The sequence below is a fragment of the Tupaia chinensis genome, unplaced genomic scaffold (assembly GCF_000334495.1).
Source record: "Tupaia chinensis unplaced genomic scaffold, TupChi_1.0 Scaffold144336_1, whole genome shotgun sequence".
Classification (NCBI taxonomy): domain Eukaryota; kingdom Metazoa; phylum Chordata; class Mammalia; order Scandentia; family Tupaiidae; genus Tupaia; species Tupaia belangeri.
In genome coordinates this window covers 626,514-638,591 of record NW_006204194.1, presented here as the reverse complement: position 1 = coordinate 638,591, position 12,078 = coordinate 626,514, and the positions used below count along the sequence as shown (strand labels likewise).

At 43.9% G+C, this 12,078-nt stretch overlaps 1 protein-coding gene across 8 annotated transcripts in view; it reads left to right on the top strand.

Annotated features, from left to right (window-relative positions):
- ZNF135 (zinc finger protein 135) overlaps positions 1–9,894 on the top strand; it is a 15,773-nt gene extending 5,879 nt beyond the window's left edge. For 3 of the 8 annotated variants that reach the window (XM_006166736.2, XM_006166737.3, XM_027767596.1), the window contains exons 3-5: positions 2,256–2,382; positions 3,881–3,964; positions 6,633–9,894. In XM_006166736.2, the coding sequence (XP_006166798.1) occupies positions 2,256–2,382; positions 3,881–3,964; positions 6,633–8,347 (1,926 nt within the window). In that variant the 3' untranslated portion in view covers positions 8,348–9,894. Of the gene's footprint in view, positions 1–2,255; positions 2,383–3,480; positions 3,733–3,880; positions 3,965–6,632 lie in introns of those variants that run through there. The other 5 variants (XM_014583512.2, XM_027767598.1, XM_027767599.1 and 2 more) reach the window with 3 other exon arrangements.
- The last annotated feature ends 2,184 nt before the right edge of the window (positions 9,895–12,078 follow it).

Genomic DNA, 12,078 nt, shown 5'->3' with positions numbered 1-12,078 from the left:
GGTTATGATTGGTTGCTTTTGGACCAATCATGAGGTGCTGGATATGCAAATTTGAGGGATTCTAGTGGCCAATCAGAGCAAGGTTTCGAAGGTCAGGTTTTTGGAAGGGAACCAATCATGGTAACTGTTTGCTCTCTGAGAAACCTCGGCAGACTTGCTTGTGTGCAGCTTCCCACAAACTTTATTTATTTATTTTAATTTGATCAGAGAGGGACAGAGAGAGAAAGAGGAGAGAGAGAAAAAGCATGACAGCAAGTGGCCAGGTCTGGGACTTGAACCACGGTTGACCATGTGGGAGTCCAGCACTCTCAACCACCATGCCACCTGCCAACCCCCGACCATTATTGTCTTTACTCCCAGTTGGCCATATGGGCCACAAAACCCTCCCTGCCAAATCCAAGCACAAAACCAGATGTCTGTAGAGACTAGGCATGTCACATGGAAGAAAGAAGTACATCCAGCGTGTGCAGCAGTTGAGAGCCGCCTTCCCTTCCCTGAGGTAATAGGCTCCCTTCTGGCTCATGTCTGTCATCCATTATTTGATTGCTTTGGTTGGCCTCTGTCTTTTTTTTTTTAATTATTATTATTAAAGAATTATGTATTTAATTTTATTTATTCATTCATTCATTTATTTTAATTTGACCAGAGACACAGGGAGAGAAAAAGAGGGAAAGCAAGCTAATAGGTCGGGACTGAAAATGTGGTCTGCCACGTGGGAGTGTCCAGTGCCTTAGCCACCATTGCCACCTGCTGGTCCCTGGCCTCTGTCTTAATGAATTGTAGGAGATACTATGTTAACAGAATTAGTGTACCAAGTACATCATATGTTGAACATAAACAGGGAGACTTCAAAAAGTTTATGGAAAAATAGAATTAAGGTGTGAGTTTATTTTGGCACCAAAAAATGTGAAGTTTGTGCATAGTTTTTTCATAATATGCATTTCCATAAACTTTTTAAAGCCCCTCTTGGATCCATCGAGATGGTTTTTTTGGCAGAGTAAGCAGGGATACAACCTGACAGTTTTCCAGGTATTCCCCTACCCCCTGCCCAGACCTAGCTGTCTGCTCAGGGGCTCCAGGAAAGCATGGTTCCTGGCGAACCCTAGCACACCTATCACTCTCACTTTTTTATTGTTGATGCCCGAGTACCATTATTATTATCATTGTTTGTTTAGAGAGATTTTTGCTATACGGCATGTGCCACATACATGTCACCAATGGTCTGTCTCTAGCATATACTCTTAATTCCTTATAAAAGGAAATGCTTGAGCTGCGAATTGGGCTTCAGGAACCTGACCATTTTAGTGTAGGAAATATCAATTAGGATCAGTATTAACATGTACCCTATAGCAAAAAGTAAAAAATCACCCTGAGGGAGAGATGGCCACACTGCAATCCCTTCTCCTTCATTCTTCTCTCAGGATCTTGGGCGCACACTCACCTAGTGTGAGTTTTAAGCCACCAGGTCCAGGACTTGAACTGCAGTCGACTACATGGGAGTCCTGCGATGTAACCATTACACTGTTTGCTGGTCCCTTATCATGATTATATTTAGACAGGGATTTGCTTTGTTGCACTCCTCCTACCTCAGCCTCCTGAGTACCTGGGATAATAAGTGTGTACCACCACACCTGAATTTTAGAGTGTGTTGAGAATAACAGTTGGGCCTTCCATGTGACCTCAGCCTAAGGGAGCAGTGTCTACCAGCTCACATACCACAGTTGGGATCCCAGCACCATTATTATTAACTTCTTGGCACAATTTCTTATTTTAAGAATCTTTCTCCACAGTGAGATTTCTGGAAACATGGGTGCGGCTGCTTACCTCCTAAGGACCAACCCCTCAATAGGCCCCACCAAAAAGCCTGAACCAGGGACCAGCAGGTGGTATAATGGTTAAAGTTCTGGATTCCCACATGGTCTACCATGATTCAAGTCCCAGATCCAGTGACTTGAAACTCACACTGGGCACATGTCTGTGTATGCCCAAAATCCCGAGAGAAGAATGGAGAAGGGATATTGGCATGACTGTTCTCCATGAGGGATGATTTCTTGCTTTCTGACTCTGTCTCTCCTGTAAGCACATGCACCCCAAAGCAAAAATATTTCTCTAAAAAAAGAAAAGCCTGATCCAAATCTTCACACCCAGAAGAACACCATCCAGCTGAGCCTATCTGATGCCCCTATTCATCAGCTACCCTACCAGTAGCCAGTGCCAGGCTTGCTTTGGCTGAGAACACTCATGTGATGTTTCAGGAGCAAGTGACCTTTGAGGACGTGGTTGTGGACTTCACTCAGGAGGAGTGGAGGCAGCTGGAACCTGCCCAGAGGACTCTGTTCCGTGATGTGATGCTGGAGACCCTCAGGCTCCTGATCTCTGTGGGTAAGGCCACATACATGTCACCAATGGTCTGTCCCCAGCACATACTCTTAATTCCTTAAAAGGAAATGCTTGGGCTGCAAATTGTACTTCAGGAACCTGACCATTTTAGTATAGGAAATATCAATTAGGATCAGTATTAACAAGTCATAGATCCAATCTGAAAATGCCAGAAATGAGAAAAGGAGTGAGTGAGACATACTGGGTCCCATGACTGCAAGGAGATCTCAGTCTTCCTGGGGTGCTATCAGGAGCCCCCTCCCTCTTCACCTCCTCCCTTTGCACCTCTTAGTCTATTGCAGCTGCTATTAACAAAATACCTTAGACTGGGTAATTATAAACTCTAAATTTATTACTCAGGGGTCTAGAGGCTGCTAAGTCCCAAGAACAAAGCACCAACAAATTCACTGTCTGCTGAAGGCCTATTCCTCATTAATAGTGCTTTCTAGGGCTAGCAGATGGTGTAATGGTTCCATTGCTGGACTCCCACGTGGCTGTCCACAGTTCAAGTCCCAGATCCAGCGGCTTGAAACTCAACACAAAGTGTGTGTGCATGCATGCCCAAAATCCTAAGAGAAGAATGGAGGAGAAGAGATTATGGCATGGCTGTACCCCCAGGAGGGGGTGATTTCTTGCTTTCTGTCTCTCTGGCAAGCACACACACCCTATAGCAAAAAATCTCTCTTTAAAAAAAAAAAAAAGTGCCTTCTTACTGCATCTTCACATGGCAGAAAGGACCAGGGAGCTCTCTGGAGCTGCTTTTATAAGGGCACTGATCCCACTCATGAGTTAATCATGACTTAGTAATTTTATAAAAACCCCATCTCTTTTCTTTGGGGGGGCATACACACACACACACACACACACACACACACACACACATACATGCCTGGTATGTTTTTCAAGCTGTTGGGTTCAGAACTTGAACCACACTGGCCATGTTGGGATCCACCTGATTTAACTGCCACACCACCTCTGGGCTGCCTACCTCTTAATACTATCATGTTGGATATCTGGTTTCAAAATATGAATTTTAGGGGGACATCAACATTCATACCATAGCAACCTCTTTCTTGCTCTCTTTCCAGATGGGCTCTTGAAGTGACAAGACAGCTGCCAGAGTGCCTTTCTTGGGCCCAGTACCAGCAGAAAAGACAGTCTATATCCCAGACATCTATCAAAGTCCCCTTCATTGTTTTGGTTTAGCTGCTAGGTCCCCTTCACAGTGGTCACTGCTGCCAGCAAGCAAGGGGAAGCAGAGCTCAGATTGGCCAGGCCTGGGTCACATGTCTACTCTGGAACCAGCAGTAATGTCAAGGAGAGTGGGAAATGGATTCCCAGAGAAACATCAGGGTCTGTTATCACCGATAGCTGCAGATCCTTGGGGCAGCCTGTAGCCACTTGGAAGGAACCTTAAAGACTGAAGATGGAGTGGGCAGAGGGTTAGGGAGGGTCCAGATCCCAGGACACAAATGTTCACTCTGGGTCTCACCCTGAACAGGATATTGGTTTCCGAAGCCAGAAGTCATCTCCCTACTGGAACAGGAGGTAGAGCCATGGGCACTGGACTCCAGAATTCCCCAAGGTGTGTGCCTAAGTGAGGTGGGAGCCCATTTGCCTCCAAATCTGCTCTAATTCTTTACAGCAAAATGACCACCCAATCTTGTGAGTGCTCACCAAACACCCATTCTGCTGTGACTAAGACCAAGTTTCCATCTTCACTGAATTTGCATTCTTGGCGAGAGAGGAGGAGCACACAATAAATAGAAAAAATAATAATATAAACAATGAGAGGAGTAATTACAGATTGTGATGAATGCTGAGAAAGTACACACTTTCAGGGGCAGAGGTTGGATCAGAGGATATATGCACTTGCCAAAGAAAAAAAGCACCCTCAGCTTGTGGTCACACTATAATCCCTTCAACATTTCTCTCAGGATTTTGAGCACACAAGCATACATGCCTAACATGCTTTTCAACCTGCTGGATCTGGGATTTGAACTACATGGTAGGCTATGTGAGATCTGCCTGTGTTAACCACCACCCCCCAGCCCCAGCCTATACACTTAATTATCTTAAAGTTCTAGAAATGAGAAATTCAAAATGGGTCTCAGTAGCCTATAATCAAAGTATCAAGCAGGGCTGGTTCCTTCTGGAGATTCTAGGGAAAAATCCATTTCTTTGCATTTTCTAGCTTCCAGAAGCTGCCCCCATTCCTTAGTTCATGGCCTTGACCATCCTCACAGTCAGCAGTGGCTGGTGAAGTCTCACATCGTAGCACTCTGTTCTGACTTTCTTGACTCTCCTACATTTGAGGACCTTCTTGATTATATTGGTCCTAACCAGATAATCCAAGATAGTGTGTCTTTTTTTTCTTTCTATTTTTAAAAAATAATTGTTTATTTAATTCTTCATTTTTTTATTCATTTATTTTTTTTAATTTGACCAGAGATGGACAAAGAGAGGGAAAGTAAGAAAGGAAGCCATGGGACCAGCAGTTAGCATAATGGCTATGTCGCTGAACTCCCATGTAGTCGACCACAGTTTGAGCATGCATGCCCAGGATTCCAAGAGGAAAATGGAGAAGGGATTGTGGCGTGGCCATCCCCCCCCAAGGGGGGGTGATTTCTCGCTTTCTGTTTCTCTGTCTGTCTCTGTCTTTCTGACAAATGCATACGCCCTATAGCAAAAACCTCTGGGGAAAAAAAAAAGGAAGTAAGCCACCAGGTCTGGGACTCAAACCGTGGTCAGCCATGTGGGAGTGTTCAGTGCCGTAAGCACTAAGTCACTTTCTGGACCCAGGATAATGCATCTTAATATCAGGTGATTAGCAATGTTTATTCCTCCCTGTCACAGAAAATAACACATTTACAGGTTCTAGGGTATAGGATATGAACATCTTTGAGATTTCCTGTTCTGCCAACCACACACACCTGGCTTTACCTTTTTTTTTTTTTTTAATTCTCACTGGAATGTAGCATGATGCATGTAAAGTACCCACATCATACCTCTGGGCCAATCAGTGCCAGCTTGCATTGAGGCCCAGTAGCCATACAGAGAAGTAAAAAGGTAAAGGAAGGAGGAAGAGTGATACAGGTATTTATTTGGTAAGCCTGTTAGGCTCTTATCTATAGGCTGGGATACAGCAATGACTGAGGTAGGTGGAATGCTCTGTCCTCAGGGGGATCCCACTTTATAAGGCAGGCTAAACCAGATCAAAGTTCTTTGAACACCACAGGTCATTTTTTTAGAGGTTTTTTGCCTTAGGACATGTGTGCTCACCAAAGAGAGAGAGAAAGAGAGACAATAAAAGAGAAAGTGAGAAATTACCTCTCAGGGAAGCTGGCCACACAACAATCCCTTCTCTGTTCTCCGCCTGGGATCTTAGGCACACATGCCTGGCATGAGTTTCAAGCCAATGGGTCTGGGACTCTAACCATAGTCAGTCATGTGGGAGTCCAACTGCAGCAGCTATGCCACCTGCACACCTTCCCCCCTTTTATATTTTTAGATTTTTTGCTATAGGGAATGTGTACTGGCTAGAGAGACAGAAAGTAAGAAATCACCTCTCCCAGGGGGAATGGCCACTCAATAATCTCTTCATTCTCTCTGGATTTTGAGCACTCACACACATGTGCCCGGCATGAGTTTCAAGCTACTGGGTCCAGGACTTGAACTGTGATTGCCTATGTGGAAATCCAGCACCTTAACCACCATGCCACCTCCTGGCCCAGCACCACAGGTCATTTGTGTATCCTGCTTGTTATGGTCATTGCAGCTGTTTCTAGTGTGGGGAGCTGATGGCTTTTTTATACATCTGGGGTGAGGTGGGACAACAGCAACATACCTCCGGAAAAAAATTTCAGCAGTCCTTCCACATGCCACAACTTTCACTCTATTGCCTCCTACCACTATTAGTTGGGGCCTGGCTGCAGTGCTGCTCCTTTTGATCTGGAACATCTGTGGACTTTGTCTCTGGATCCTTTCTCCTCAGCATCCTAACTCCACCCTACTCCTCTGTGCTCCTCTATAGACTCACTCCATATCTCTTATCCCAACATTCCCACCACTGATTGTTCTGTTTCTCTTCTCATGTTACTTTCTAGATTTGCAGAATTGTATTTTTAATGACCAAAGCCTCTTGTGCTTTGAATCTTTCAAAAGTCATCCATTTTTTTCCTATCCCTCCCATCCACCCCAACTCTTCCCACAAAACAGGAATTAATGGACATTTCCATTTTCTGTTCTTTCAGACTTGGAAACTCCACTTTCAGTTTCAAAGCTAGGCATCTCTGAAGAAACATGCAACACTGTCATTGAGGTAAGAAGACTCCTGTGGGGTGGCCTGTGGTACTCTAGGGGTGAGGACACTGAGGGCCACTGGGAATGGAGTCTCAAAAGTTCAGTGAACTGTGTGGTGCAAGCAGCCTTCACATCTGTGAAGACTCCCACCCAGAAGGAATGTCAGGGAAACAGGTTTGGGGAAAACCTGAATATGAGCTCTAATCTCCCAGTTCAACCAATGACTCCTGAAAGACAGGGTCCTCCCATGTGGGGAACACGTGGAAAGAGGGAGAAACTGGACTCAAAGTTAAATGCTCCACAGAAAACCTATGCAAGAGAGAAATCTTACAGATGTCAGGAATGTGGAAAGGACTTTAATCATAGCTCAGCACTCATTGAACACCACCGAACGCACACAGGAGAGAGACCTTATAAATGTCAGGAATGTGGAAAAGGCTTCCGAAACAGCTCTGCACTTACCAAACACCAGAGAATCCACACTGGGGAAAAACCCTATAAATGCACTCAATGTGGGAGGACCTTCAACCAAATTGCTCCACTGATCCAGCACCAGAGAACTCACACAGGTGAGAAGCCCTATGAGTGCAGTGAGTGTGGGAAATCCTTCAGTTTTAGGTCTTCTTTCAGCCAGCATGAGAGGACTCACACGGGTGAGAAGCCCTATGAGTGCAGTGAATGTGGGAAGGCCTTCCGGCAGAGTATTCACCTCACACAACACCTACGAATCCACACTGGAGAGAAACCTTATCAGTGTGGAGAGTGTGGCAAGGCTTTCAGCCACAGCTCATCCTTGACCAAACACCAGCGAATTCACACTGGAGAAAAGCCCTATGAGTGCCATGAGTGTGGGAAAGCCTTCACCCAGATCACGCCACTGATTCAGCATCAGAGGACCCACACAGGAGAGAAGCCTTATGAGTGCAGTGAGTGTGGGAAGGCCTTTAGCCAGAGCACACTCCTGACTGAGCACCGGAGGATTCACACGGGTGAGAAGCCATATGGATGCAATGAGTGTGGCAAAACCTTCAGTCACAGCTCTTCACTAAGCCAGCATGAGCGGACACACACAGGAGAAAAGCCCTATGAGTGTAGTCAGTGTGGGAAGGCCTTCCGGCAGAGCACACACCTCACTCAGCACCAGAGAATCCACACAGGGGAAAAACCCTATGAATGTAATGACTGTGGCAAGGCCTTCAGCCATAGCTCATCCCTAACAAAACATCAGCGGATCCACACTGGGGAGAAACCCTATGAATGTAATGAATGTGGCAGAGCCTTCAGCCAGCTTGCTCCCCTTATTCAGCATCAGAGGATCCACACAGGAGAGAAGCCCTATGAGTGTAATGAGTGTAGCAGAGCCTTCAGCCAGAGCTCCCTTCTCATAGAACACCAGAGGATTCACACCAAGGAAAAGCCCTATGGGTGCAATGAATGCGGGAAATCTTTTAGTCACAGCTCATCACTCAGCCAGCATGAAAGGACACACACTGGGGAAAAGCCCTATGAATGTCAGGATTGTGGAAAATCCTTCAGGCAGAGCACCCACCTCACTCAGCACCGGAGAATCCACACAGGAGAGAAGCCGTATGAGTGTGGGAACTGTGGGAAGGCCTTTACACACAGCTCCTCCCTTACCAAGCACCAGAGAACTCATACTGGATAAGTTCCACGTGTGCTGGGACATGGGGAAGCCTTAAGTCTAGCTTACCTCTTATAAGACTGGAACCAGTTATACTCATGAGAAACAACACAAATATATTTATACACAATAACACACTCCTTAGACACCCTTAGAGAGTTCACACTGACAGAAATTACTGTGGCTCTAGTAAGGTTCAGGTCATCCACCACCAAATCCATACAGTGGAGATAGTCACCATTGAACACCTTCAGCCTCAAATGCTCATGGGTTCTTACATCGTGAAACCTCCAAAAGAGAAATGAAAGAAATGTAATGAATCTAGGCATAGCTTCTGTCCATGGAGTCACAATATCCAAAACCAGAGATGTTCAAAGTGGTGACAACTCAACAAATGCCTTTCATATAAGATAACCAAATGAAGTCATAATTTGCCATTATTGCATATTACATTTCTGGTGAGGGGTAGGAGCTGGGTGCCTATAAGTGGTGTAAGTTGACTGTGATGTTTCCAAAAACTGTGTTGCTGAGTATTCCAGAAATGGGAAGCATCTTTATAGATTCATCACGGATACTTGACTGTCTCCACACCAAGATTTCTGATAAATGTGTAAATTTATTGATCAGGATACATGGCAGCCAGTCTCAGATTTGAATTCTATGTGACAAAATATTGATGTACTTATAGACAGATTTTAAAGTATCTATGTATTATTTTGCATCCTTATATGCAATGGGATTGAAAAGCTTTGTATGGGAAGACTCAAAATATGAAGTTTCTCTAAGTCCTAAGTTTCTCTAGGACTCACAGGTATCAGGATTGCAGATACTGCTGTTTTATAAGAAGAATAAGATGCTTCCTTTGTTAAGCTATTGTCTGAGGAACAATAAGCACCTTCATGTTGGAACTTTATGCTTTGCAAGATTTCTCTCATTTAGGAAATGTGCGATTTAATCCACTCCTTAATTATTTTTTCAATGACTCTTCATCCTGGTGTTTAGTAAACTTTTGTTTTAATATGATTTAATTTGAAGACCTAATAGTATTTCACTGAGTCCCAAATACACACATAGCAACCTCTCTGACAACTATAATTAGAACCCATAATAAGATTGTATTGGGTGGTTTCAGCATCAACCCATTACATCAGTCAGTCTGATTTTCTTAATCATAATATTAAGATATAAGTTTCCAGTCAATTTGAAATTTCTATTTTAGGGGAACCATGATGCAAATACTCTTCCAATACTGTTCCTCAGTATGTTTGTGCAATGCCTCCTTTTTAAATTAAATGTTAGTATTATTTAAAAGTCTCTTTAAAAGGGGGGGGGTAAATAATGTATTGAAGCACTGTCCAATTTAAATAATACAAACCATATTGGTAATGTTAAATATCCCAGTATTTATGAGTGGTGCAAGTTGACTCTGATATTTAAAAAAAAACAGTATGGCAGAGTGTTTCAGAAATGAGAGCAGTAAAGTTTAACATTGAAGTACACCATTTATAAAGCAAGAAGAGGGATCAGCAGGTAGCATGGTGGGAAAGGTACTGGACTCCCACATGGCTGACTATGGTTTGAGTCCTGGACCTGACAGCTTGAAATTCACATCAGGTGTGTTTGTGAGCATGCCCAAAATCCTAGGAGAATGGAGAAGGGATTGCAGCCTGGCCATCCCCTCTGAGGGATGAATTCTTACTTTCCCTCTCACTGTCTCTCTGTCTGTCTCCTGCAAATGCATGCAAAAACCTAAAAAAGAAAAAAGTAGAAAACAACAGGACCAGCATGTGATGTGGTGCTTAAGGCACTGGACTCACACACGGCTGACCAAGGTTCAAGTCCCAGTTCAGCAGCTTAAAGGTCACTCCAAGCGTGTGTGTGTATGTGTGTTCATGTCCAAAATCCTTAGAGGAGAATGGAAGACAAGGGGTTGTGGCATGGCCCTCCTGCCCGAGAGATTTCTCATTTTCCCTCTCTCTGTCTCTCTCTAGTAAGTACATGTTCCCTATGGCAAAAATAAAAAGAAGAAACAAATGAAGTTAATGTTTCAGTATAAAAAAAAATCATTAATGATATACTTTGCGGGGTCCAGCAGGTGACATAATGATTACATCACTGGACTCCCATTTAGTCAACCACAGTTTGAGTCCCCTACCCAATGACTTAAAACTCACACTGGGTACATGTGTATGTGTGCCCAGAACCCCTAGAGAAGACTAGAAGAAAAGTGATTGTGGCATGGCCATCCCCCTGGGGTGGTGGGGGGGTGTGATTTCTCACTTTCTGTCTCTCTGTCTCTCCAGTGAGTGCATGCTCCCTATAACAAAAATCTCTAAACAAAACAAAACAAAACAAAAAGCAAAATATCTCTTCTCTTTTTATAGACATATTTTTCCTATAGAGTGTGTGCACTTGCCAGAGAGACATGTGACCAGCAGATGACGTAGTGGTTACCTAGTTAGACTTCCATGTAGTTGACCGCAGTTCAAGTCCCAGACCTAGGAGCTTAAAACTCAATGCTGGGCACGTGTGTGTGTGTATGCACGCACATGCCCAAAATCTCAAGAGAATGGAAGAGAAGGGATTGAAGCTTGGCCATACCCCGTTGGGGGTGAGGGGGGTGATTTCTCACTTTCTGTCTGTGGCGAGTACACATGCCCTATAACAAAAATCTCTAGAGAAAAAAAGAAGAAAAAAAGAAAAAGCAAGAAATCACGTGCTCCCGGTCATGTGCTCTTTTTCCATCCTTTTGAGAATGCTAGATCATTTTCATCACAAAAAAAAAAAAAAAAAAAAAAAAACCAAGGGAAGTTCCTATGAACTGCTACCTACTCAGCACCTCTTTATCAGACCTTTTGTGACAACACACACTCGATAAAACAGTTGGGAACCACAGAGAGGTGCCCATGGTATTGCTTCTACCCTAAACTTGGGAAAGATGAGACTCCTGATTCTGCCAAGCTAGCTGAGGGAAATAGAGGGAGTTATACTCAAGGTGTCAGAAAAACTGCAGTGGCACATGGGTCTATGACTCGATGACCTGGCTTACTTTCGTAATTGCTATCAATTCATTATCAGCACAAAAGTAAAAGATCAGCTAGGAAAACTGAAAGGGGTGAATGCAGTTTACACTCAAGAATAGTGGAGGATTGTGAGGCTAGGTCAGAAAAGGTTATGCAGCTTTCATCTTATCTCCTGGAACAGATGAGCCCAAATCTTTGGGGTAGTGTTGATAAAGCCCTCATCATATCCTTTGTTAAATAAGGATCCCTGCTGAAAACATATGATGTGCCATCCCTGGGACCTGTGAGAAGGCCCCTTTTCCTTCTTTAAGGGAATACTCCCTCTACCTGTCAATTGGTTTTCACCCATACATCCTCCCATCCCAGACCCTTAAACTTTTCCTCAGGAAACTTTTTCAGAAACTTCACACTTTTTTTGTAGCATATATGATAATAATTACTTGCTTCTTGATTTAAGGTCTGTTGCTTTTAGCAAACTGAAGCCAAAGAACATACTTCTCCACCCTTTTCTCCCTCTCAAGCAGCCAGAGAGTCAACAATGACAAAAACAACAACAACAAAAGACTCACTTACAGGGTTCCTTCCTGATGGGTCAAGATAGTCATGGCAACATCATCCCTCTGGTGAGTGATTAGCTCAGGGAGCCCAGGTGGTAGTCAGTCAAAACAAAGCATTCTCTTGGTGACTAGCATTAGAAGTGAAACCTGTAGCTTAAGTTGGTTCAGTTAGAGC